This window comes from Trichosurus vulpecula, chromosome 5 (genome assembly GCF_011100635.1).
Source record: "Trichosurus vulpecula isolate mTriVul1 chromosome 5, mTriVul1.pri, whole genome shotgun sequence".
Lineage (NCBI taxonomy): Eukaryota > Metazoa > Chordata > Mammalia > Diprotodontia > Phalangeridae > Trichosurus > Trichosurus vulpecula.
In genome coordinates, this window is record NC_050577.1 from 295,140,808 (window position 1) to 295,166,143 (window position 25,336).

At 45.7% G+C, this 25,336-nt stretch overlaps 1 protein-coding gene across 1 annotated transcript; it reads right to left on the reverse strand.

Moving 5' to 3' along the window:
* Window positions 1–1,075: 1,075 nt before the first annotated feature.
* Window positions 1,076–11,719, reverse strand: IFT27 (intraflagellar transport 27). Its single transcript, XM_036760810.1, has 3 exons — window positions 11,631–11,719; window positions 11,164–11,426; window positions 1,076–1,194 (listed from the first exon to the last, which is right to left on the reverse strand). Exons 1-3 carry the CDS (start codon window positions 11,717–11,719, stop codon window positions 1,076–1,078), a joined length of 471 nt encoding a protein of 156 aa, XP_036616705.1.
* Between the last annotated feature and the right edge of the window lie 13,617 nt (window positions 11,720–25,336).

The window sequence follows — 25,336 nt, forward strand, 5'->3', positions numbered from 1 at the left end:
TCTCTCTCTCTCTCTCTCTCTCTCTCTCTCTCTCTCTCTCTCTCTCTCTCTCTCTCTCCTCTTCCTCCTCCTCTCTCCCCTGCTCCTCTCTCTCTCCCCACTCCTCTCTCTCCTTCACTCCTTTTTCTCTCTCTTCCTCCCTCTCTCCCTCTCCCTCCCCATCCCTCCCTCTCCTTCTCTCCATCTCTCTCTCTCTGACTCCCTTCTCTCTCTTTCTTCCTCTCTCTCTCTCTCTCTCTCTCTCTCTCTCTCTCTCTCTCTCTCTTTCTCTCCCTCTCTCTCTTCCCTCTCTCCCCACACCTTCTCCCTCTTTCCTCAGTACTCCATGCTCTCTCCTCCCCATCTTTGCTATTCTGTTGGGGACACCACTATCCTCATCGGTCACCTAGGCTAGAAATTCTGGAGTCATTCATAATTCTTGCCTCTCTCCCACAAGTGATCTGTCACCAAGCCCTGTTGTTTCCCTGTCTGTGCTTCACGGTGGGGCCTCAACAATGCTCCTAACCTTCTGTCTGTGACCATGTCCTTGCTCTGCTCATAAGCCTCTGTCGGTTCCCCACCACCCCCAGAAGGAACCACCCGTCTGGATGACCCACAGTCTGTGCTGCCTTGACTCCAGGCAGGCTGGCCCCCTGCATATTCCCCAGGCAGGCCCTGGCCTCTCCCGATTATAGGTCTGCTCTTACGTCATTCCTACAACAGACGGGTGACTGTCTGCCCCTTCTCAGTACTTAATTGTCATTACACTTATTTGTGGATATCTCTTACCTCCCTAAGAGACTGTCAGCTCCTTGAAGGCAGGGGCTAGGAGGTTTTTAAGCTCTACATCCACAGGACTGGGTACAGAGTGGGCATGTACTAAATGCAGACTGCATGGACCTCACTGCAGGATGCTTCATGCGAGGGAGCTGCTGTACAACAGGACTAAGATACTCGTCAGATCGGCAAATACCACGTTATTTGGAGATATGATCTCCACTGAGCTATTGACGTGGTCACTTAGTCTCTGGCAGGCCTGATTTTGGCTGCTTTCTCTAAAGATCTCCTCCTCTTTCTTCACATCAATCATTAGTCTCTAACTCAGGTCATGGGCTGCCTTTGGACTGACACTCACCAACGTATAGTTCTTCTGGAAATGAGCCCCGTCACTCCGGAACATCTGAGCCAGGGCGCTCTTCCCCACTGTGGCGTCACCTACGAAGCCAAAGGAGAAAAGAAAAGCTTTAAGCCCTGGTCAGACTTTGACCTTTCCTGTCCTTAAACAAATGATCAAACGGCTACTGGGGAGAGAGATGCTGCAAACGTCCATGGTAATTTACGAAAGGGAAAAGGTTATCGTTATCAAGACATTCAACGTCCTTAGGAATAGAGTGGCCTTTGAAACTCACAACGTCTACGCGGCTTCACTTCCTGCTTGTTTACAATAACAGGTTGGTCTACAAGCATTTATTAAGTTCCTACTGTATGCCAGGCACTGTGTTAAGCACCGGAGATGCAAAGAAAAGCAAAAGACAATCCTGTCCTCAAGGAGCTCCCGGTCTAATGGACAGTTTTCTTGTTGGGGCTACTTTAAAACAACAGGCCAACAAGCATGTACAGACAAGTTCCAGACAGAGGGTCTGCAGGGGGAGGCATTTGGCCTCAATATAAAGTCTCACAGAATAAGGGAAGCTTCCCGAGAGCAGTCACTCCCATTTCTGTCCTCATATGCCAGACCCTCCAACAGGGCCTGGCCTTAGAGTAGGCGTGTCCCAGCCCTGCCAGCTTAAACAGAAGCCAACAAGGAAATGCAGCCTCCTGTACTGGTTCTGAACACTTAAGGACAAAGATGCCACTACTACGGTTACTACCAGTCCCACAGACCAATGTGACTAATTGAAATATTTCGGGCATGGAATTTCCATCTGGAAACTGACTGACAGAGAAACTGATTCACACTCCAGTTTTGCCATTTTCTACCTGTGTAACCTAGAACAAGTCACACAATGTCTCTGGGCCTCAGTTTCCTCATCTGTCACATAATGACGCCCTACAGGGTTGTAAGAGGGAAAGTGTTTTTTAACCTCCAAAATTCTACAGAAATGATCCTATAAATTAATTTGGCCAGGGGAGGAGACCAGTGGTCTTTCAAAATTAAAAAATCAGCTCTGTAGTTATGGGAGGCCCATTCAAGTGATCTCCTCCAAGTCTGCTTGCCAGCCTATTACCGTCATTGTTCCATTTCTACAGATGCTGCTGCTCTGGCTCCACTCACAGCTGCTCAGTTTGTTTCGCCAAACTCACCTTACACCTACTGAGATTGATTTTCTCAGCTTTCCTTGTTACTTGATAGCACCACAAATTGGTGCCTCAAAATGAAAAGGGCTCTGGCACCGAGTTCACCCTGGAAGCGGCAGACTTGATGCAAGCCGGCCTTGGAGAAATTGAATTCCTCTCAGCCCTCAAGGGTGCCGCTGTCTAAACCCGGCTTTTATTTCCCTTTACCCTCCCTGCCTTTGCCACGGACTGCTGGCCTTTCTTGTGACGTCCTGGCTGGTTTCATTCTGCAATATCTTCTCCTCTCTAAGAGCCTGCTCAATATAGCACCTGGCTCCCTGACAAAACCACCTGCTTCCTCAGCCCCTTGATCTATGACCAAATCATCCTCTTTCTGGCTCACCACACTTGGGGCCCCCTCTTCACCTTCACTCTTCACATTGCAGCCTGACCTAGACTGACCTGGCTACTCTGAGATTCTCCATTCATTGTCAGGCCTCTGCTTACTCCTGACTTCCTCCCCATGACAAAAGCCACTTTGAAAACAGGTGCTTGACTATATTAGAACCAGCTGGGGCCTGGTGCTTCAGATCCAAGTATTCCATTTTTTTTCATCCTGGCCAAGTTTCCTCTTGCCTCCACTTTCCAGAAACACTATCTGACCCTCTCCCCATTGGCCCCTGTGGGAGCTTGGGTTGAGAGGCAGAATCTTAGGCCACTCTTGGGTCTGGATAAGCTGTTCTGAGGCTCTGTGCATCTCCTGTCTGGCCCTTCCCCAATTTGGATGCCCTGCCTCACTGGCATCTCTAACTGGAACATGCTCCCCTCCTCTCTCAGTCTACAGTCACCATTTAATGCCTAACTCAACTGTCATCCCTCCATGGAGCCTGCCCTGATGTCCTCCGTCAATGAAGATCTTCCCTCTTGGACCTCTTAGAGTGTTTGGCTTTGTAACTCTCAAATGTATTTATCATGCATTGTATGTGTCGTATGTTTTATTAGTCTACTAGACTGTAAGCTACATGAGGGCAGGCATCACATCGTGCTTAAACTTGGTACCTCTGCCAGGGCTCTGCTCATAATGCATGTTGGTTGCTGTAGTGAAAAAAGCACTCCACTGAGGAGTCAGGAGACCTGGATCTGAGTCCTAATGCTGAAGCTTACTGGGTGTGAGAGCATATGTACATACATCACTTAACCTATCTGAGACTCTATTTCCTTGTCTGTGAAACGGGAATGATTATAGCTGGACTTGCTACCTGACATCATTGTGAAGAAAGCAGCTTGTAAACCTTCGGGCCCTTGATAAATGTGGATTAATTTTTAAGGAAATGGGGATGTTTAGCTTGGACAAGAGGAGATTTGGCAGGGGGTGGGAACACGGCTTTTGATTTCAAATATCTAAAGGGTTGTCAAATAGGAGAGGGATTTATTTACTATATAATTTTTGGAGTCTAGAACCAGGTCTGATGGAGGATAATGGCAAGGAAGGCCAGGTTTTAGCTCAATAGCCACAATATCGCTATCAATAACCCAGCAATTGGAGCTGTCAAAAAATGGAAAGTTCTGCCTAGTAAAGTAAAGGTAGTAAGTGCCCCGCCACTGAGGGTGTTCAGGTGGAGACTTGACGATCATTAGTTGGCTCTGCCGGGAAAGGACAAAGGTACCGAGGCAGGGCTTGGGTGAGATGCCTTTCCGATACCTTGTACATCTGATATTCTATGACAGTTTGGACAGTGCTCATTTGGTACCATGCCAAAGTGGAACAAATCAACAATTCCATATGGTACAAGGCATCCCATGGCCCTGGTGCTCTCTTACTTCCCTAGAGAGTGTAGACACCTCACAAATGTCTGTTCAGTCAAAGGAGGCTCTGAGAGTCAGGAATTGATACACAGTGGCTGGCTGTTCCATCACCAATCCATGATACATCCTCCTGGTGCCTTCCCATGTGCCTTGAGACTTTCATCTTACTCCAAACAAGCACTTGGCTTTTCTTGGGTGTAAGGTCCCCTACGATGTTTCTGTTCCAGCTGGCTTCCTGCATGGATCCTACTTTCAGTCACTCACTAAGAAGTCACCAGTGTTTACAGAGGACGGACTGTGTGGAGGGGAAATACTTTGGTCCAGTGGAGGGAGTCAAAACCCACAGTCACAAAATGACTTAGAAGCACATTTGTGGAGGAACAAGACAAGTGCAAACTCAGTTGGTCCAATCAGAGACCCTAAAGGCTTAAGCCAGGGCTGTGAAAAAGAATGAGCTGTCAGATGGATAAAGTATGTGAGGTTGGGGCAGAGCAGCTGGGGTGGATGAAAGAAGGAACAAACCTGCACCCAGAGCCCAGACAGCAGTGTAGGTGGTTATAGTGGAGACCATCAAGCCAGCTGGAGGAAGTGGATGATGCAGTCGGTGACCTGAGGGTCACAGAGCCAGCACTGACAGCCATGGTGGGGGACAGAGCAGCTGGAACATTCCCAACTGAGTGACACAAAGTGCTGCTCTTCTGGGTCTTTTCTATGATTGATGAGGAAGAGCCATGTAGGGAAAGAGAAGCAATGGGTTCTCCAGAGGAAGGACCATGCCACCTTTGATCTTGGGACAACCAAGGAGAGGAATGCTGGGCAGAGAGGGGTTTGGACCCTCGCCTAAATGTAGGCATTTATTTCAGACATTTCAGAGATAAGAGAGGGTCCTGGGATCCTTCAGTAGAGTCTACGAAAGAAAGTCAGTATGAGAGGAATGGGGATTCATAATAATAAAATTCTGCCCAGACACTTCTCGTCGATGCCAATCTTCACTCCAATCAACAGGAGGGGAAGGTGTCTAAAGAGAAGGATGTAGCAGAAGTGGGAGCTCATTAAATACACTTAAATTTTTAAAAGGAATTATAAAAGAGAAGGAAGTGAGAGCTGGCACCTGAGGACAAATATTGTAAAATGGCAAGGTCCTCCTCTAAGAACAGTATCAGGAAGGCCAAAGCCCAGCATGAGCACATGAATGCAATAAATGCCAAAGACAACAAAACAGGGCTATTTTTGGACTAAGAAGAAGATTAAGGAAGAACTAGGCCTCCCATTCCCCTTATCCCCCCATTCAGTGGGGACGGGAAGTTGATGACAAATGACAGAGACTTACAAAACTCCTCAAATCCTATTTTCTCTGTGGTTTCTCTACTAAGGAGAGAAAGACAGAACCAAGGTGGTTAGTTAATAGGGAACTGAAATCCAGGAGAAGTAATGAGGGTAGAAAGCATTGTGCTGCCTCTGAATGAGGGTAAGTCACTTTCTCTGGTATGACTATACCCCAGTATAACTCAAAGAACTTGCAAATGTTTAAAAAGTCAACAAAGAGCTTTGAGGAGTCACTGCAAACAGAAGGGGGATGCTGTGGGAATGGAAAAGACAATTTCCTGATTTTGAAAAAGAGAATATTCATTCATTCATCCATTCTTTAAACCACAGTCCAGAAAGACTAACACAATTTCCCCATAAAATTCTAGGTCAGGTTATGACAGGGATGGTTTGTGCGCACTTTGAAAGGAAGGGGTGATCACTAAGAGCCAGCATGGATTCACTAAGATCAAGTTAGGCCAGTCTAACTGTGTTTTCTTTTTCAACTAGGTTACTAGATTTGGATTTCAAGTCAAATATATTTGAATCTCAGCAAGCCACTCAACAAAATATTTCATTATATTCCAGTTTATGAGAGGGGTACAGATTAGATGCTAGTGCAGATGGATGGGTTTGGGGATGGCTGACAAAGAGAGGCTTCTCCCAACCCTGCTGGGCAGAGTTCATGATTTCTTCAACCTATTAGTTCCCTAGTACTCTAGGTCTTGGAGAAGAAGCTCTTATGATATACTGTAGATGGAATTTCCCCTCCAACTCTAAGAATCTAGTCTTCCAGGCTCATTAAAGACAGGAATTTTGATGTATGTTATGAGGCAAGAGAAGGGCCTCATTTTGACATGGAGAGGAAGGAGGGTTGACAATCTACCATAATGCATAATTTTGGTGGCTGGGTCAAAGCATGAATCACATCTTTCAACAAACTTTTAAAGACAAATGCAGTTGATGGAGAAGGGGTTACAGAGCTGAGCCACCATGGGGGAAAGGGAGGTGGCTGGAGAGAGCAGGGTAGGGCTTCCCTGGGGCCTGGATGCTGGAGGGGAAGTACCCTCACGAAGTTTCCCATAGTAACTAATCATCTTTGCTAAGTGGGTGCTAAGTCCTCTCAGACCTTATAAACTGTTCTTGGGGAGGAGGGTCAAACCCAGTCACACCACCCCACCCTGTGACCAGAGCTGGTGACAATGTTCAACAACATGACAGCAAGAGGTCACCAAATACCCTTTCTCAATCCTCATCCTCTTTGACCTGCTTACAACACTTGACATTCCTTGAAACTCTTCCCTTGGTTTTAATTTCATGGGACCCGAGTTCCAATCTCATCTGATACTTGCCTTTCTGACCCTGAACAAGCCACTTAACCTCTCTGGGCCTCATCTGTAAGAAGGGAGGGACGTGGGGCTGGGGTACATGGGGTTCCTCTGAGTCTAGACACCCAGGTTCCTCTATTCTAGACTCTCTCCCTCCCCTGTGATGGGCAGCTCCTTGTGTTCCTTTGACGGCCACTCTCTTGCCACCTGCATTTGCCAAGGTTCAGTCTTAGCCTCTCCCTTCTTCCCTTTTGGCCGTCTTCTTCCTGAGCTCCTATCTCCTCCCTCAGGTCCAACTTACTAGTTGACTCTCAGATTTTGAGCCCAGTGCCCCCCCCTTTCCAACAGCCTGCTGGTTATTTCCACTTAGGTGTCAGGCCTTTCCCTCTTCACTTCAACACATCGCAACCCTATTCACCAAGTGCCATCGCTTCCTTCCTGAAAAATGGCCATTTTCTGCTGACTTCTCCATTTCTGTTAATGACCCCTAGCTCAAAACTTCAGTCATCTTGGATTCTCCCTGCCCGCATTCCCCAAAGCCTCATTAAGCACCGATCCTTGTCAAATCTTTCTTCACAAAATCTCACATCTATGTCTTCCTATTAGCAGCGTCAACACTGGTTTGGGCCTTAGTGCCTCGTTACTGGATAAGTCCTCCCACTGGCCCTGCAGCCTCCACTACATTCAGCTTCCTGAAACACCGTTCCCCCTGTCACTCCCTGCTCAAAATCTTTCAGACATTCCCTGCTGCCTCTATGACTTTTTCCCCTGGCATTTAAGACCCTCTTGAATCTGTCCATAAACTCTGCGGCCAATCCCATCTCTCCCTTCTCCTTCCATAAACCCTCTGTTAGAGTCAGTGCACTCCAGCTAGTCCTAGCACACACCTCTTTGCTTGTGCTTTCTAAAGGATCACAGATTTCCGATGGAAGGAGCTTAACCACTGTTTAGCGCCCAACCTCCTCACTCTACAGCCAAGAAACTGAGTCTGAGCACAGTTAAGGGGGTCCCAGTTACTAAGTACCTAAGGCAACATTTGATCCCAGGTTGCTCTGACACAGTCTCTCCTTCTGCCTCTCAATGCCTCTTCCTCTCTCTCCACCCCAGGCCATCCTGGATGGCCTCCTCTCTTCCTCATCTAGCTAAGTCCTATGTGAGGGCCAGAGTCAATGGCTGGAAGGTGCAGCAAGGCACATTTGGGCCAACGTAAGGGAGAACTTTCTAACAAGGGCTAACCCAAAACGGAACAGACCCCTTTGGGAGGGGACACTGTGCTTGCCCCAGCAAGAATCAATCACCTAGACTGAGTTAGGAGAGACCGAGATTCAAATGAGTGGGAGCATTTGCACGATGACGAATCCTGGCTCTGACACTTACTGTTGGTGTGATTTGGGGAAAACAATGAACCTTTCTAACTCACTTGTGAAATGGTGCCATTGGTGGAAACTGTTATGTGCTCTATGATAATAACTATCATTTACAGAGCGCCTACTGTGTGCCAGGCACTGTGCTAATCGATTGACAATTCTCATCTCCTTTGCTCCTCACAACAACCCTGGGAGGGAGGTGCTATGATCTAAGTGTTCGATTCAGGCCAAACTTCTAGAAAGGTACCTACCACGAGAGAGGCCGCTGGTCCGCAGTGCCAAGAGTGTCCCTTCCTTTAAGGCCACGTCAGAGGTTGCTCCCCTGGGAGCATTTTCTGATTCCTTCCCTTCCCTTCCTTGCTCCTCAGCTGATGAAAGCCATTTCTCCCTCCTTGGGCTGGCCTGTCCCTTTACCTGGGCCTCTTTTCTTAGATTTGTCAGAGTTATTTAGGCATGAGCCTTCCTCCTGTATTAAACAATAAGCCCTTTGTGCTTACCTATTTTTTAAAAATCACCAGGGCCTAGCACAAAGCAGATGCTTAATGCATGTTTGTCAGGAAGGAAAGGACTTGATTCTCTCGAGGCATATTTTTGATTCAGGGCCTGCTGTGTGCCCAGCACCAGGCCAGGTGCTGGGGGAGACACAAAGATGGCTGAGTAAGACACAAGGTCTCTGCTCTCAGATGACAGACAGGACCCAGAGGCCATTGAGGGCCTCAACCCTTTATGGGCAAACTGGTGACCTGACCATGTCAAAGGCAGGAGCCAAATGACAAAGATCAGACACAAGGCACTTTCCACGATATTGGTAAGAATGATGATTCTGTCTAATGGGTTCATAGTGATAAGGTTACGACCCATCTGGAGGACCCCACTGTCAGGAAGGGAGGCAGAACCACAGAGAGCAGGGGAAGGCTCCTGGGATGGGAAGACCCAGGACCCTCTGTCACTTTCTGTGAGATGTTGATGACTCCAGGACTTTCTGGGGCCCCTCCTCACCCTCAGGTTCTATGGGGAGAAAGCTTGGTATGGAGAAAAGAATGCTGACTTTGGAATCAACGGAGCTGAGTTCAAATCCTGACCATCACTCACTGAATCAGGGCTCCTTCCTAAGAGCAAAAGGAATAAGGGAGAGTGAAGAAAAGCTCTCACTCATGTAGCTGCCCTCAAATAGAATGGGCTGCCTTGGTAGGTAATGAGTTCTCTGTCACTGAATGTCTTCAAAAAGTGAAGAGATGCCCAGGCCCAGTGGCTACCTCTAACACCAGGCCTTTCCTGACCTGACCCCCTTGTCCACACCCTCCCCACCTCTTTCAATGTGATTGTCTGTAGAATGCTGCACACACTGTGCCTTTTCTCCTCCGCCCTCTGTGACAGGGCAGAATTTGGAGTCCAAGAACCTGGGTTTGGAGGCCAGATGGTTCACTCACTGCCTGCGTGATGTCTTAGGACCCCAGACTCAAGACCTTGGTCAGGTCAGCGAGTCCAGACCTCTAATTTTAGAGAGAAGGAAACTGAAGCTCAGAGCAGACCAAGGACTTGGCAAAGGCCATCTAGCTAGTAAGTAGGCAAGTGACCTGGGACTCAAACCCTGGGCTCGGCCTCCAAACCTGTGCTCCTTCCATCATACCACAAGCCCCTCTTGGTGCTTCTTTCCTCTTTTGTAAAATGAGGAGGGGGCCCAGGGAGCCTAGGCTGGACTTTCACAGCAGAATGTCAGCTCCTGGAGGCCAGGGTCAGACTCAGTCTTACCTCCACCATCTCAGGTTGTGATTCACAACACTCAGATGAGATGTTGCAGGGGAGGTGCTACAGGGAGAGGGAATATTCAGCAGAAGCTCCCTATCCTGATGAGAGCAGAGGCCCCCAAAGAAATAAATAAGCGTGTAAGTAAATAGATTTTAAAAAGGCAAATAAATAAACAAAAACATAAATAAAAATGTAAACAGGTAACTAAACAGACTAATAAAGTTAAATAATCAAATAAAGACACAAATAGGTAAATAAGTAGGTAAAATTAGATAATATATAAAAAATAAATAAAACATAAACATGTGCATAAATAAATAAAGAGATGAATAGGTAAACAAACAAATGAATGGGATCCCAGACAGAGTACAGCAGTATGTTGTAGGTGCTTAATAAATGCTGAACTGAGTTTCGAGAGCTGACTTGGAGCCGATGACTCTGAGGTCACAGCCGGCTGTGGGATTTTGGAGAGTGTCAGACAGGAGGGGCAGCTGTGGTGTAGTGGAGAAAGTGTCAGACCCGAAGTCAGAGAACCAGGGTTCAAATCCCCAGCTCTGCCACTTGGAATCATAGCTTCAGAGCTGGAAGGGACCTTAAAGGCCATCCAGTCCAACCCCCTCCTTTTGTTTTTTTTTTTTACATTGGGGAAAGTTGAGGCTCAAGGGGTGAGGTGACCAAGGAGCTCGGGGCCAGAGGGGAGAGGAGACCTCCTGGGATTTGTGAGCAGCTTCATTTTGCATGTGGAGATCCTGGGGTCTTAGCCAGATCTAGGGCTACAAGAGACCACTGAGACCCTCTAGCCCAACCTCATTTTACTGGCAGGGAAACTGAGGCTCAGAGAGGGGAAGTGATTGGCCTAAGGCCACACAGCAAGGAAATAAAAAGCTGGGATTTGAACCCCCAGTCTTTTGAGGTCACACCCAGGGGTCTTTCTCCTGTGCTACTTCCTGAGTGACCACTCACAAGTTACACCCTCCCTGGATCTCATTTTGATTCCATGGCTTCTGGGCCTCCTTCCAACCCTAGATGTAGGACCCCATAACCTCTGTGCCTCAGTTTTCCCTTCTGTCATGGGGGCGGGGCCAGACTCCATAGGCTCTAAAGCTCCCCCAGCTTAGACCCAGGACCCTCTGCATGCTTCAGTTCCGCCCCCCTCCCCACCGTGGGGAGGGGGCCAGGCGCCATGGGCTTTAACGCCACTCCAGCTCCTCTACGTGCCTCAGTTTCCCTCTCCGTCACAAGGGTGAGGCTGGGCAGCTTAGCCTCTGAGGCCCCTCCAGCGTAGACCCAGGCCCTCTCCGTGCCTCAGTTTCCCCCGTGGCCACACCGTGACCCTGTGACCTCAGGCTCACCTGCCAAGATACACTTGGCCGCCAGCTTGACCATGCTCGCGGTAGGGGCCCGGGAGGCCGGGGCCGGACTCAGTGTCCAGTCAGTCGCTGCAGGGCTCCGAGCCCCGCTTCGATCGCCGTTCCCCTTTCTCCACGACTGCTTCCCTAGCAACGAAGCCTCCTTAACGACGGCGCTCGACCGCCAAGCGCCGCCTGGTGCTCGCACCCCATTGGCCAGGGCCCCCGCCCTTTGTGTGCGCCGGTGAACGTGGTGGGGGAGGGAGCTATGCGTAACGTAAGGCGGGAATCTTTCTGCTTCATTTCCATTCGACAAAGAGCCTGCTCATCAAAGCCACTCCATTGACTGAATGGTCAATAATTTACATCAATCATTCCAAATTCCCACCCCTTTCAGAACCGGGAGTCCACCCTCACCGGATTGCCAACCTCATTTAGAGCCACCGGAAAAGAACCGTCAGGCCAGTCACCCTAGCAATAGGTGACGAAAACTCTTCTGATTGGCCAGAGTCTCGGCTGTACCAAGTCCAGAAAACAGGAGAGAAGCGTCGTACGTCATCCCATTGGCTCACCCCATGTGTGACGTCTCGCCAAAGCTGCGCCTGCGCAAGGAGCGGGCGTCTGCGCGAGTCTTGAAGTTACCGTTGGACAGATGTGGAGGAAGTAGCCAATGTGCGTGATGCGATGTATGTCAGCCCCCAAGTGACCACGTTTTAGAGCCCAGTGATGCAACGTCTCTGGCTCCGAAGGCAATGATGGGGGAAGCCTTTTTCGCTTTGTTTTTGTTGTTATTAAGTTAAAGTTTGTAAAGTTTTTTTTTTTCTTCTCTCTCCTCCCTCCCTCCAACCAGGGGCATAAGAGAACAGGTGTGTGTTTACCTGGTGCAGACAAACGCAGTCTCCCCCTCCCTTCTTCCGCAATCCTACCAGTTAAAATTCAGACCCTGTGGAGGTCTCTGAAAGATAGTGTATAAAAGCGTGGATTTAGAGCTTAGAAAGACACCCAGTCAACACCTTCCTCATACAAATAATCGAACTGAGACTCAGGTAGGCCAGGAGATTCACCCAAAGTCAAACAAGTATTTTATTAGGATTTGAACCTAGGTCTTCTTACTTTAGAGCTATATTCTTTGACAGTGCCAGGCTAATGCTGCTCTGTTATCTAGGGTCCATGACCTTAATGTGTCTGTATGGGTGTATACACATATGTGTGCGTATATTTATAGAGAGAATTCTATATAACTATATGTAAAAAAATGATCTATCTACCATCTATCCATCCATATAGATCTATGAATCTATGTACTATGTATTTATGTAATGTAACTATGTATGCACCTATGTATCTATCTATATACTATGTATTTATGTAATGTATCTATGTATGTATCTATGCATCTATGTATCTATATACTATGTATTTATGTAATGTAACTATGTATGTATATGTATCTATATACTATGTATCTATATATGCATCTATGTATGTATCTATATATGCATCTATGTATGTATCTATCTATATACTATGTATTTATGTATCTATGTATCTCCCTCTCTACCTATCACTATCTGTCAATAGGTGGCCCTGAGACCTGCCAAAGACACTTCTTAGTCACTTCTATCTGCTTCAGTTTCCTCATCTGGAAAACGTGGCCAGTGGCACTTACCTCAGAGTTGTTCAGATCACAATGAGTTGACATGTATAAAGTGCTCTGAAAACCTTAAAGCTCTGTATAAAATGCTTGCTAATATTTTATTTTATAGATGTAAAAGTATGATCCTTAGGAGGGATCCATCCACGGGATTCCCCAGACTGCCCAAGGGGTCCGGTCACAAAAAAGCTGAATCCCTATTGTAAAGGAAAGGGCGTTGGATTTGGATGGAGTTGTCGGGGCCCTGCCTAGCCCTGGATTCTTGGACAAATCATCTCACTTTGGCTTCGGGCTGATAATCCTGATGCTACCCAAGGCCCCTGGAGTAATTCGGGGACATGATTTGTAAACCTTAAAGCTCTGCTACAGGATTTAGAGCTGGAAGGAGTTTCAGGGATCAGTTAATTGATCTAATGCCTTCATTCTCAGAGGTGGGACTCAAACCCAGCGCTTTTGAATCTAAAGGAGGGGGGAAGCTGCAGCCTCAAGGCCACACATGGCCTTCCAGGTGTTTGGGTACAGTCTTTTGACTGAGTCCAGGTTTTATGGAACAAATCCTTTTATGAAGGGCATTTGTTCTGTGAAGTTTGAATTCAGGTTCCCCACCCCTGAGTCAAACTCATTGCTCTCTGCATGACATTTAATTGAACTCTGTCTCCTTTCACCTTTGTGTCCCTCAGAAGATTTAATGCATTGCTGAGCAAAGAATAGGAGCTTGATAATTATTGACCGATGGCAGAAAGAATGAAGAATGTGACACTTTCATAAATCATTCCTTTTTCTGGGTCAATACCTGTGATTTTATCAGTGCATGGAGTTCCGTGATATGACTTCCCCCCCCTCCCCCTCCCCTCATCACCAACATATCTACTCATCTGTGGTTTCTAGTCTCAGGAAGTGGGGAAGGGGGCATCATGGAGAGGCAAAGGTTTTTTGGTCTCACAGTTTGGGTAGAGGTTATTTGTCAGAGGTAGGACTTGAACCCAGTTCTTCCTGATTCCACGGCTGGCCCTTTATCCTGCTTCTTATAAAAATCACTGTATGTGAATGAAAACCTCAGTGAATTGATGATAGGGCATCCTTTAAAATAATGTGTAAGAGGGAGAGTTAAGCAATTGGATGTTAAATAGGGAGCTACAAGAAATTTCTAACCTTAAGTCAGATAGAGGCTTTGGCCAGAAACATAGCTCTTAGTGAGCAGGAAATATTGGTGAATAGGCTTAATGTCAACCATTCTGTATTCTGAAGATCTTGGTGCCTCTGCAGGTTCCCTTCCTTCCTTTATGCTGCATATTTAAGAGATCCATGCTTTACCAGGTGGACTACCCAAAGGATCCATGACACACAAAAAGTTAAGAATCACTGCTTTAGACTAATAAGGAAAGTCCTTGAGAACCATTGAGTGAATTGCAGTAATATTGCATAGGAAGTCTGTTCCAATTAAGTGAGGATCTTGGTAAGGCCCTGTGGGGCCTGGAAAAATTATGGAGCTAGGCCAGGGCTAAGCAGATTTGTGTAAACAGAAAGGAGAATGTTGCTTGGAAAGAATCAATGGTGGGTAGGGTAGCTGGGTGGCGGAAGTGGTGAAAGAGGAGGAGAGACCTAGGACTTAGTTTAATAAATGTGAAGAACATTACAGACAGAAAAGACCATAAGGCATAAAATGTTAGATCTGGGAGGGGCCTTAGAACAGGGAATGTCAGAGCTGGGAAGGGCTTTAGAACCGGGAATGTCAGAGCGGGGAGAGGCCTTAGGACAGGGAAGGTCAGGGTTGGGAGGATAGGAAGACACAATGTCAACTAGAAAAGGACTTCAGAAATAATTTAATCCAGGTCCTTCTTTTTAACAGAAGAAGAAACTGAGTCCTAGAGATAGCATCATTCAAGATGGCACAGCTAGCCAGTAGTAGATGGAGACAGAGAAATGGCTGCTAATGGTTGTTTTTGTTGAGCATGGAGCCCTTGAGAGGGCTGAATCACTTCTTGCCAGCAACAAACTGCCTGCATATTCACTGCAGCTCTTTCCTAGTGACAGCAGCAATATTTCACATGCAGGGCTCGTCTTCATCATGCCCAGCTAAGGGCCATTTCTCATTCTGCCCATAAAACTCTCCCATTCTCTTTAGCTTAGTCTCTCCAGGAAGCATTTTGCATCACATAGAGTCAAGACAGATGGCAGTGCATTGTCAAAGCTAAAAACAAGTTTGAAATTGTCTCTGTGAATTGGCTGTGGCCAAACCTGGCACTTGGGAATAAATATAGGCCCTTATCTCATGGGCATGTAGATAAATAAGCCTTAGAACAGGGGATGTCAGACCTGGGAGGGGCCTTAGCACAGGGAGTATCAGAGCTGGGATGGACCTTAGAACAGAGGATGTCAGAGTTGGGAGGGGCCTTGGAACAGGGCATGTCAGGGCTGGAAGGGTCCTTAGATAAGCAGGAAATATTAGTTAATAGATAAGCAGGAAATATTAGTTAATAGGCTTAATGCTTCTGGGTGTCACTTAGCTGGTCTACTATTCTGTATTCTAAAGATCTTGGCACCTCTGGAAATTTCCTTCCTTCCTTTATGCTGTGATGTCAGACCTGGAAAGACTTCAGAATAAAGAATGTCAGAATTTGAAGGGACATTAGAACATAAAATATTACACCTGGGAGGACCCTTAGGACATAAAATACTAGAGCTGGGAGGGAAACTTAGGACATAGAAAGTCAGAGCTGGAAAGGAACTTTGAAGATGATTCAATCTGACCCCTCATTTTACCAATGTGGAGGCATGTGCCTGGAGAAGGGCAAAGTAACTGGTCCAAGATCACCCTGTTGGTCATTGGCAGAACCAAGGCTAGAACCCACGTCTCCTAACACTCAATCTTGTGCTGCCTCCTCTATACTGGGCCTTTTAGCATGGGCCACAGGATACAATAATACTTGGGCACAAAGTCTCAGATGACAGTTGGATGCCCATCAACCCAAACGAGCATCCTTTGCCTTTATGCCAAAGATGGTACCCAGACCAGTTTTCATTGGTCTGGTCACTTCCACTAGCCCTTTTTCTTTATTGCCTGTAAGAGATAATGTAGAAATTTTAAAAAAAGTTAATATGAGTTGATCCCAAAGAAAAGAGGGAAGACACTTCCCCTACTTCTTTGCAGGGGTGGGTGGGTGGAGATCCTATGTGTCAGGACACTGCATTGCCAGACCTTTTTGATATATTAGTTAGTTTTGCCAAACTCTCTTTTCCTCTTTATTTGTTATAAGGCAGGGGTTCCTAACCCCGGGGTCCATTGCCCATCAAAAAAAAATTCGATGATTAAAGGTCCTTTTATATTTCAATCTAAGATCCTACGCATTGTCCGGTGGGTCACACAGAGTGGAAGATTTGAATGAAGGCCTCCTGACTCCAAATCAGAGCTGTTTCTACTTCCCCATCCTGCCTGTTGAGGCAGTTCCTCCTTCTGGGCTGTTGCTCATGTGCATTGCTGGAGTCTCAGGAAGAGGGTTCTCAGGGAGGAGAAGCTGGAGGCTTCAGGCCTGCTCTAGAACTTTCACTTTGGAAAGGCTTTGTCTTAAGCGGATTTTCTCCAGATTTTATTCATTGAAAGAGATGAACCCAATGTTGGCCTATTGTTCTTTAAAAAGTGAAATCATGATTATTTAAATTATCTGTAACTTATGTGTCTTTTCCTCCGGGGAAGAATCTATTGGGAGTAATTGATTTCTGAGTAACTGTTTTGTCTTATGATTTCCCACAATGCTCTTTCATAGCATGTGTTATGCTTTGTGCCTGGGGAAGAGGCACGTCGTGGTGATTGCTGCTATCCCTTTGGGTGTTATTTATATGACTCTTGGGGCTTTACTGATGGATTATACTTGCCCCCTTTTTTTCTTTTTCCCAATTAATCATTGAGCTATGCCTTTTTGATACTATATTCACCTCTGAATATAACTCCACTGCCTTTTCCATGGAATCCTTCTTTGTAACAAAAAGAAATTGGACCAAAAGTCAATCAACAATCCACAATGTAGTGTAGCAGAGTAGTTTAGCAGATAGTAGAGGGTAGAATTTAATACCATACATGACACTCGGCACTCATGGTTCTCCACATTTCTTTCAAGGGATGTATAATTCTTTTTTTCTCTGGGGCAGCGTTTGAAGATTGTTTTCATTTATATTATTCTATTTTTAAAGAGTTTTCATTAAAAAAACTTTTCCTTTTTAACGGTTCTTTTGAAGTTACAAGTGTTTGTGTTTATTAATCTATCCCTCCCACTGGCCCCCCTCCCAAGAAAAGAAAAATCCCTGGGGCCATCACTATAGTTGGGAAGAATAAATGTCCATATCAGCTGTGCTCGAAAACATGGCCCATTCACAACCTCCTTTTTCCACCATTCTGTTCAGGAGAGGGCAGGGAGGGCAGCTTTTACATTATGAAATCATAGTTTCACTTCTATTGTCTTTGTCTCGGTTCCTACAATCTTCTCATCTTTCTCCAAATTCCCCCATTCATCATTTCTTGTAGTACAGTAATATTCTATTATGTAAATATGCCCCAGTTCATCCAGCCATTCCTTAATTGGTGACACACATCCCGTTTCCATAATTTCTATTGTCTTCTTCCTCCCTTCCTCCCTCCTTCCCTTCCTTTCTTCCTTCCTCCCTCTCCTTTCTTCCTCCCTCCCTCCTTCTTTCCTTCCTTCCTTCATTCCTTCCTTCCTTCCTTCCTTCCTTCCTTCCTTCCTTCCTTCCTTCCTTCCTTCCTTTCTTCTTTCCTCCAGACCTATGATTTATCGATGCAAGGTAAGGAAACTCCTTTCAGCATTGCTTCCCAAAACACTGAAGGTTAGGTGACTGCCCCAGGGTGTCACATCAAGTATGTATCAGAAGTTGGATTTGAATGTGGATTTTCCTGAGTCTGAGGCCAATTGCCTGTCTTTCTCCATTATTTCCTAATAAAGTTCATAGAACCTTAGAGATGGAAGACACCTGAGGGTGTCATCTAATCCCTAATTCCCATATTAGAGATAAAGAAACTGAGGCCCAGAGAGGTGATATTACTCAGAATCATAGGTTAAGAGCTGGGATGGATGATAGAATCATAGATTTCAATCTAGACAGGACCTTCAAGGTCATTGAATCCAGTCTCCTCATTTTGTGGATAAAAAAAAAGCTGATGCCATAGAAAAGTTACATGATTTAATCAGGGTCATATAGCTAGTAAGTATCTAAGGCAGAATTTAAATCTGGGTCTTTCTGACTCCAAGTCCAGTATCCTATCCACTACTGAGTCCGCTTCCCCCACCCCCTCCATTTCACAGAGGAGGAAACTGAGACCCAGACAGATGAGTGACTTGCCCAAGGTCACATTGCTAGTCAGCAAAGGAGCCAGACTTGGAACCCACTTTGGTAATGTTCTGACTCCCAGCCCTGGTGTTCTTCAGAAGTCATGGGGGTAAGGAGGGGACAGAGGAGGTGGCTGGCATCCTGGCTCATTTGGGCACAAGCAAAAAGCTGGATGACCACTTGTCATGTGTGTTATAGCAAAGTGACTTGTCAGGTTCTGGGATTCTGTGAAATGCAAACCTTAATCTTGCCCTCCTTCCAGTTAGCCAATCCAAAATACTTCTGGGACTCCAGCTGGTATTCCAGATTCCAAGCGCTGAAATCTTCAGGTTATGGGGTCAGAGGTGGGGTGGATCTTGATGGTCCTTAGTGTCCTTTTACAGATGGGGAAACTGAGGCTCAGTGAGGTAAGTGATGTGCCCAGGGTCACACATGTGCTGAATAACTAGGTGGCACAGTAGAAAGAGTGCTGGACTAGGAGTCGGGAAGTCCTGGGTTCAGATCTGGCCTCAGACACTTACTAGCTGTGTGACCCTGGGCAAAATGCTTATTCTTCTTCTGTAACATGGGATAATAATAGCACCTACCTCCAAGGGTTGCTGTGAGGATCAGTTGAGATGATATTTATAAAGGGCTTGACAAAACTTAAAGAGCTAATTAAATCCTGGTTGTTATTTTCATCATTATTATTATTTTTAAAAATTAATTAATTTTTTAAAAGTTTACAACACTCAGTTCCACAAGTTTTTGAATTCCAAATTTTGTCCCCCTCCCTCCCCCAAGATGGCATGTAATCCAATAGAGGTTCTATATATACCTTCACATTAAGCTTATTTTCCCAATAATCAAGTAGTAAAGAAGAATTATAACCAATGATATATCATTATTATTATTGATAATAAAAACTCATCAGGTCATGCTCATGCTCCCATGGTGTAGAAAGGTTTGGGAGTTGGACTTCAAAGACAGAGGTTCAAATTCCAGTTCTGGGTGACCTTGGGTAGGTGTCTTCCCCTCTCTGGGCCTCAGTTTCCTCCTCATCAAAAAGAGGGAGTAGGACCAGAATCCAGAGGATGTCTGAATTCCCTTCCAGCTCCCAAATCCTAGGCGTTAGGTCCTTGGAATTGCATTTGATATGCAATTCCTGGGACTGCCACAAGAGGTCAGCAGCAGCTGAGGAAACATCCACCTCCAGACAAGCCTGAAGTTCTCTGCTCAATACATCTTGAATGTTTTTTAAACTTCCATTATTTACAGTTGAACAAATAATCTTCTAGAGCTATCTGTCAGCCACTTTAACAGCCTACTTGAGTTCTTCAGAAAAGCTCCAAGAGCCTCTTTCTTAGAAATGTTGACTTGTGGTGTGTTCCGCCTTCCAGGTTCCCAGCGAGATCCCAAGGACACTTGGTATAATGGAGTTGGGCCAGAGGAAGCCATACTGATAATGGAGTTGGTCACTCATCTGGCCGCTGGTTGCTGTTGTACCAGCACCGTGGGCCATGTTTTCTCCTCATGCCTGTCTATGTTCCTTCGACTGTCTACATTCCTCCATAATCCTCTATGGAGCAAATGGGCCCCAAGATGGACCCAAACAATGTGGGATAGCCATGCCTGGGCCCAAGCAAACTCAAAAAAGGCCATGTCACCTCCCTTTCTTTACCCCTCCTCCTCAGTTCCCTTCATCCTGTTGTCAATGCCTTCTCTGGGCAAGAGTCCTTTGGTTTAGACTTAATTCTTTCTTCTCCCAGGCACCCAGTAAAACATGGCTGTCAGGTAGGGAGACAGAATTGTGAGTGGAAATTGTGCTGGACTGGGAGGGAAAGGTCCTGAGTTCAAATCTTGATTCTGCCTCTTATTGCCTATACAACAGTGGGCCAATCACTCCAATTCTCTGGGCTTATTTCCTCACATGTAAAACGAAGGGATTGTACTAGATGGTCTCCAAAGTCCTTTGAAATTCTAAATCCATTTATAGTAAAAGTACAGGGACCCTGTCCAATCACTTCATTTTCAGATGGGAAAACTGAGGACCACAATTAGAAGCCCCAAATTGTCATAGGATCATAAGGGATCCTTAGGGATCAACCAGTCACCTAGGACTGATGCCTGAGTGATAGAAGGGACCTCAGAGTCCAACCCCCCATTTTACAGATGAGGAAACCTCATAAAGGTGATGTGATTTGACCAAGGTCATATAGGCAGTAAGAGGCAGAGCCAATATTCAAACTCAGATTCCATGACTTTGAGTTCATGACACCCTGACTCCCAATTTTACAATTGTGGAAACTGAGCCCTGAGCAGGAGAAGGGAAGTTTGTGACTTAGCCAAGAACTTGCACCTAGGTCCTCTGGTGCTCTTTCCTTCACATGATGAAAAATCCTCCCCAAATATTAGTCAAAGCAAGTGTCTGTGCTCCAGTTTTGGCAGGCAGGATTGATTCCAGGGTGTCTGGACCCATTTCTCTAAATCCATCTTTGAGTCAGATTTCAAAGTCCCAGCTAGGGTCGACTCAAGCTTAGAATCCCTCCCTAAAGCAAAGATTTGAAGTCATTGTGGGCATTGATGTTTGAGTCTTACTCCTTGTAAGAATTTGGATAAGACTCCTCATCTCTCTGAGTGCTGTCACTGGAGTCTTTAAGAGGAGGCTGGCCAGTTATTTCTATCTGCTGAGCTAGTATAAGTGCCCTCTGATTTTTGAAGCCCTAGGGCAATGGCTTGATGGCCAAACTTTAGTTACATTTCTGCTGCTTTCCCACTGTTTGATTGTAAGTGCATTGATATCTTTATTTTATTTCACAATAAATCTTTGATGAACTGGAACAAAAATAAAGAAGGCAAGTTTCTCATTTTTAAGGATGTTATAAAGGAGAGGGGCTCCCTTTTCTAGCATAGACTGGATGAACCTTGATGTTTATCCTTTGAAACATGGTGATTTCTCCTCCCTAACAATGTTGTTGTGGGAGGGTGTTTCATAAACCTTGTTGTTCTGTTATTCAGTCATGTCTGACCCTTCATGACCCCATGGGACATAGCACACCAATACTGTCCATGGGGTTTCCTTGGCAAAGATATATCTCAAAGTATGCTAATAGGCTGAGTAATAATTCTTCTGTTCACCACATTCTCTGAGGTTATCGACTATCCTTCCAAATCAAAGGGGCTCTGGGAATCTCTAAGATGCCACTGACAAGACAGGACTGGCCTGTTTGGGGTGATGGGTGAGAACGTTTCTAGGGAGTTGCCTTCTCAGAAAGAAGTTTGAGAGCTGGAAGGGCCCTTCAAGGCCATCTAGTTCACCCCCTTCATTTGTCAGTGGAGAAAACTGAGTCCTGGGGAAGCTGGTGGACTTGTTCAATGTTAAGCAAATGGTTTCAGATGCAGGATTTGAAACCAGGTCCTTGACTCCAGAGCTCTTTGTCTAACACACACCACACCTGCCTCCTCCAGCATGGAATTTTTGCAAATCGTTTGGGTTCAGGCCATTTCCACGCTGGGCTCTGGCTGGCTCAACATGTTCTGTGAAGGACCTGGAGCAGCTTCTCAGTGGCTCTGCACAACTGATTTGCCTGGATTCATTCCTCAGGACTTCATGGGCCTGAATGTTATGGAAAGTGTGACAAGTGGTGCAAGACCAGAAAGAATGGAAATTGAAATGGAAGAGGGAGGGAGGGAGCAGTTTGGGGAGAGCAGCCAAAGTCAGCACTGCAGAGGTCATTACAGACTTAGGAGATGGAAAGCAGCTCCTGGCCACCGATCTTCTTAGGGGCCCAATGCAGGGTTTTTTTTTTTTATTTGACCTTTAAAGAATGTGGTTGAATACAGCAGAGCTAGAAAGATCCTTAAAATATGCAATGTCAGAGGTGGGAGGGGCCTTAGAACAGGGGATGTCAGAGGTGGGAGAGGCCTTAGAACAGGGAATGTCAGATCTCGGGGGGACCTTAGAAAAGGGAATATCAGAGCTGGGAGGAATTTTAGAATATGTAATGTTTGAACTAGGGTCTGGCAGGGGGTGGGAGGGAACTTCGTAGTGATAGTTCTATAATCCTTTGACATTTAACCATGTATGGTTATGTATGGAAGCCATTAGCCAACCCTCCAGAATAAGCTTCCTTAGCTACAGCGTTAAAATAGTGTTACAATCTACCAAGGGTGGGATACACATTATGAGACAGATACAGCTAAAGGTAGGAAATAATGGGGTAAAGGAAACATCCAGACAAATGAGCCTAGAAAAATTGGCCATGATCTTTGACTCCTCTTCCTTTCTCTCCTCGGACCCAAGCAGAGACCAACTCCTGACAATTTCACCAACAAAACAAGTCCTGAATCTGGCCTAGTCCACGGCTAGAATCCCGATTCTATTATTATTATTAATAGAATTACTATATAATATTATAATAATGTGGTTATTATAATGTTATAATAATAATTATAATCATGGGAATTATAATAATCTCAAATCCATGGCAACCCCTACCCGGGTACTATAATAGCCTCCTTATTGGTTTTGTCTCTGCTTTTTTCCTGTCTCTAATCTATCCTCAATGTACACATCCTGATCATCTCCTTTATGCACAGGTGTAGCTGTCAATTGTGATGTAATGAAAAATATTGGATCAGGAATCAGAGGACCTAGGGTCTATTGCTAGTTCTGGTGCTCTTTGGGCATGTCATTGAAAAGTTTGGTTTAGTCAAAAGGGCACTGGGTTTGTAGACAGGTGATCTGAGTTCAAATCTCAGCTCTGCCACACATGTGACTTGGGCTCTTTTACAGCCTCTCTGGGATCAGTTACCTTCTGTGAGGCTCCTTCCAGGCCTAAATGTAGGATTCTGAAGTCCTGTGTGACTTGGTTGGATGTTCCCCGATGTCTCTAAATCTCGGATGCTGTGACTCCTAAGGCCCCTTCGCCTCGAGGTCCTCTGACTGCCCTGTCCTCAGGATACCAGCTCAGCCTCCCCTTCAGCCCTGCAAGGCCTCCCTGAAGGGGTTGCATTGGAAAGAATATGGCAGACTCTTAGATAGTCTTCATGAAGGTTAGAAGGGAATCAGGGAGGGGAGTCTGGGAGAGGTCATTTGTCATTGGACCATAGAGGCAGAACCATCCAGTTCAGTCTTCTCTTTGTACAGGTAATGAGTCAGAGCAGGATCACAGGCTCTTATGTCTAAAGGTAGAAGGGACCCTGGAGGCCATCTGGTCCAACTCTCTCCTTTGCTAATGGGCAAACTTGGGCCTAGAGAGATTGAACAGCTGGTCCACAGGCACAGACAAAGTGAGTGGAGATGGTGGGATGAGAACCCGAGTCCTCTGACCCCAAAGCTGCATGCTTTGCACAATAACACAATTTCTTAATGTTCTTGTTTCCTTGGTGCCTTGCGGTTTCCTCTGTTCTTTGGTTTTTCTTCCCTTTCCCCTTGCTCTTCTCTACATGACACCTGCCACTTTCTACCCTCATTTTCCTCTCCCACTCAAGCTCTCAGAGATAAGTTAGCCAAGGACTAGGACAAGGAGACAACTGAGCACCTTTAGTTAAGGAAATGATGAAATCTAGCCCACCCTAGGCTGTGCTCACACTCTATCCTATCTATGCACTAGGCAACCTGGGACTCCCTGCCCTGCCACTGTTTGCAGTCTTCTCTGCCTTCTACCTCCCCCTCCTAATCTTTCCAACCCCCTACTTTTTACCTCTTGCTCTGAAAACAGCAAACAAATCAATATGACCATTGCTCCAGGACAGGTAATTGACTTCTGGCTCCATTCACCACTGAGGAGTCATCACAGTGGCTGCTCACCTTGAAGGCCCCTTCCCTGGTCATCACTTCCCTCTGTGTATTGTCTCCTTGTGTTCAAATTTAAGTTCATGGGAGCAGGGATGGTCCCACATTTTGGATTTGTATCCTCAACACAGTACGGTGTGTGGCACATAGTAGGTGCTTCGTAAATTTTTTTTTATTTAGAGTTCATTCATAATGTAAGCAAGAAAGGGACTAACTCATTGAAGTCTGTCTTTGGGGTAGAGAGATTTTGGAACTTTGACTCCCAGGCTCACTCCACGCCCCCCCCCAGAAAGTGTCTTTAATCCAAAGGAAGACTACATCTTAAAGTCTTTGTCCCATCTATGGATCTTTTATTTTTTTCTTAATTAGATTGTGAGTTCCCTGAGACAAAGGATAGTCTATTGCCTCTGTGTGTTTCCCTGGCCTTCAGCACAGTGCCTGGCACATAGTAGGCACCTAATAAATGTTTATTGACTTTATTGACTGATTATTCTATCAATTTCTACTGATCCTGACCCTGCCCCCCAAACTGGAATTTATGTAGGAGTCATAAGGTTCTAGATCTAAAAGAGGGCTTAAAGGTCATCTAGACCAGTGGTGTCAAACTCAAGTAGAAAAGGGAACCATACATAGGGATCCCTGTATGCCACAAATTGACTTAGAAAACCTCATATTAATATTATCTATGTTTTATTGTATTTTTTATTCATTTTGTTATTTTCCAATTACGTTTTAATCTAGTTGGGGTAGCATTCTAAAGTGTGGGCCACATGTGGTCTGCAGTCTTTGTATTTGACATATGTGATCTAGATTGATCCCTTCATTTTCCACTTTGGGAAACTGAGACCCAGAGAGGGGAAAAGACTCGTCCAAGACCAGGTTGAGCATTCATAGCAGAGCCTGAAGTGGCATCTTGAAGGAACAGCTAACCCTAGGACAGCCAAGACGTAGAGATGTCTAAAGAGGGCTTTGGAGTGTACTTGGATTTGGTGGGGATGGGTCTCACAGGAGGTGAGGAAGACTGATAGATGACAGGATTCAGATCTAGAAAGGACCTTGGACACAACCTAGGCCTTTTTGTGTGTGTCCCACGCCCCTGTGGCAGTCATTTTGGTGAAGCCGAAGGACCCCTTCTCAGAACCATGTTGTTAAATATGGAGGATTACATAGGAAACCAATTCTCTTGAACGACAGCTACCAAAACCAATTTTTAAAAGTTCGTGGACCCTAGTTTAAGAAGCCCTGCTCTGGTCCAACTCTGTCATTTTACAGAAGCGAAAATTGAAAGTAAGAGACTTATCTAAGGTTACGGAGCAAGTACATAATAGCTGAGATTTAATGGTCTTCAGTGGAGTAAAAGTCCCTCAAAGGTAGGGATTATTTCATTGGCTTTTTCCATATCAGCG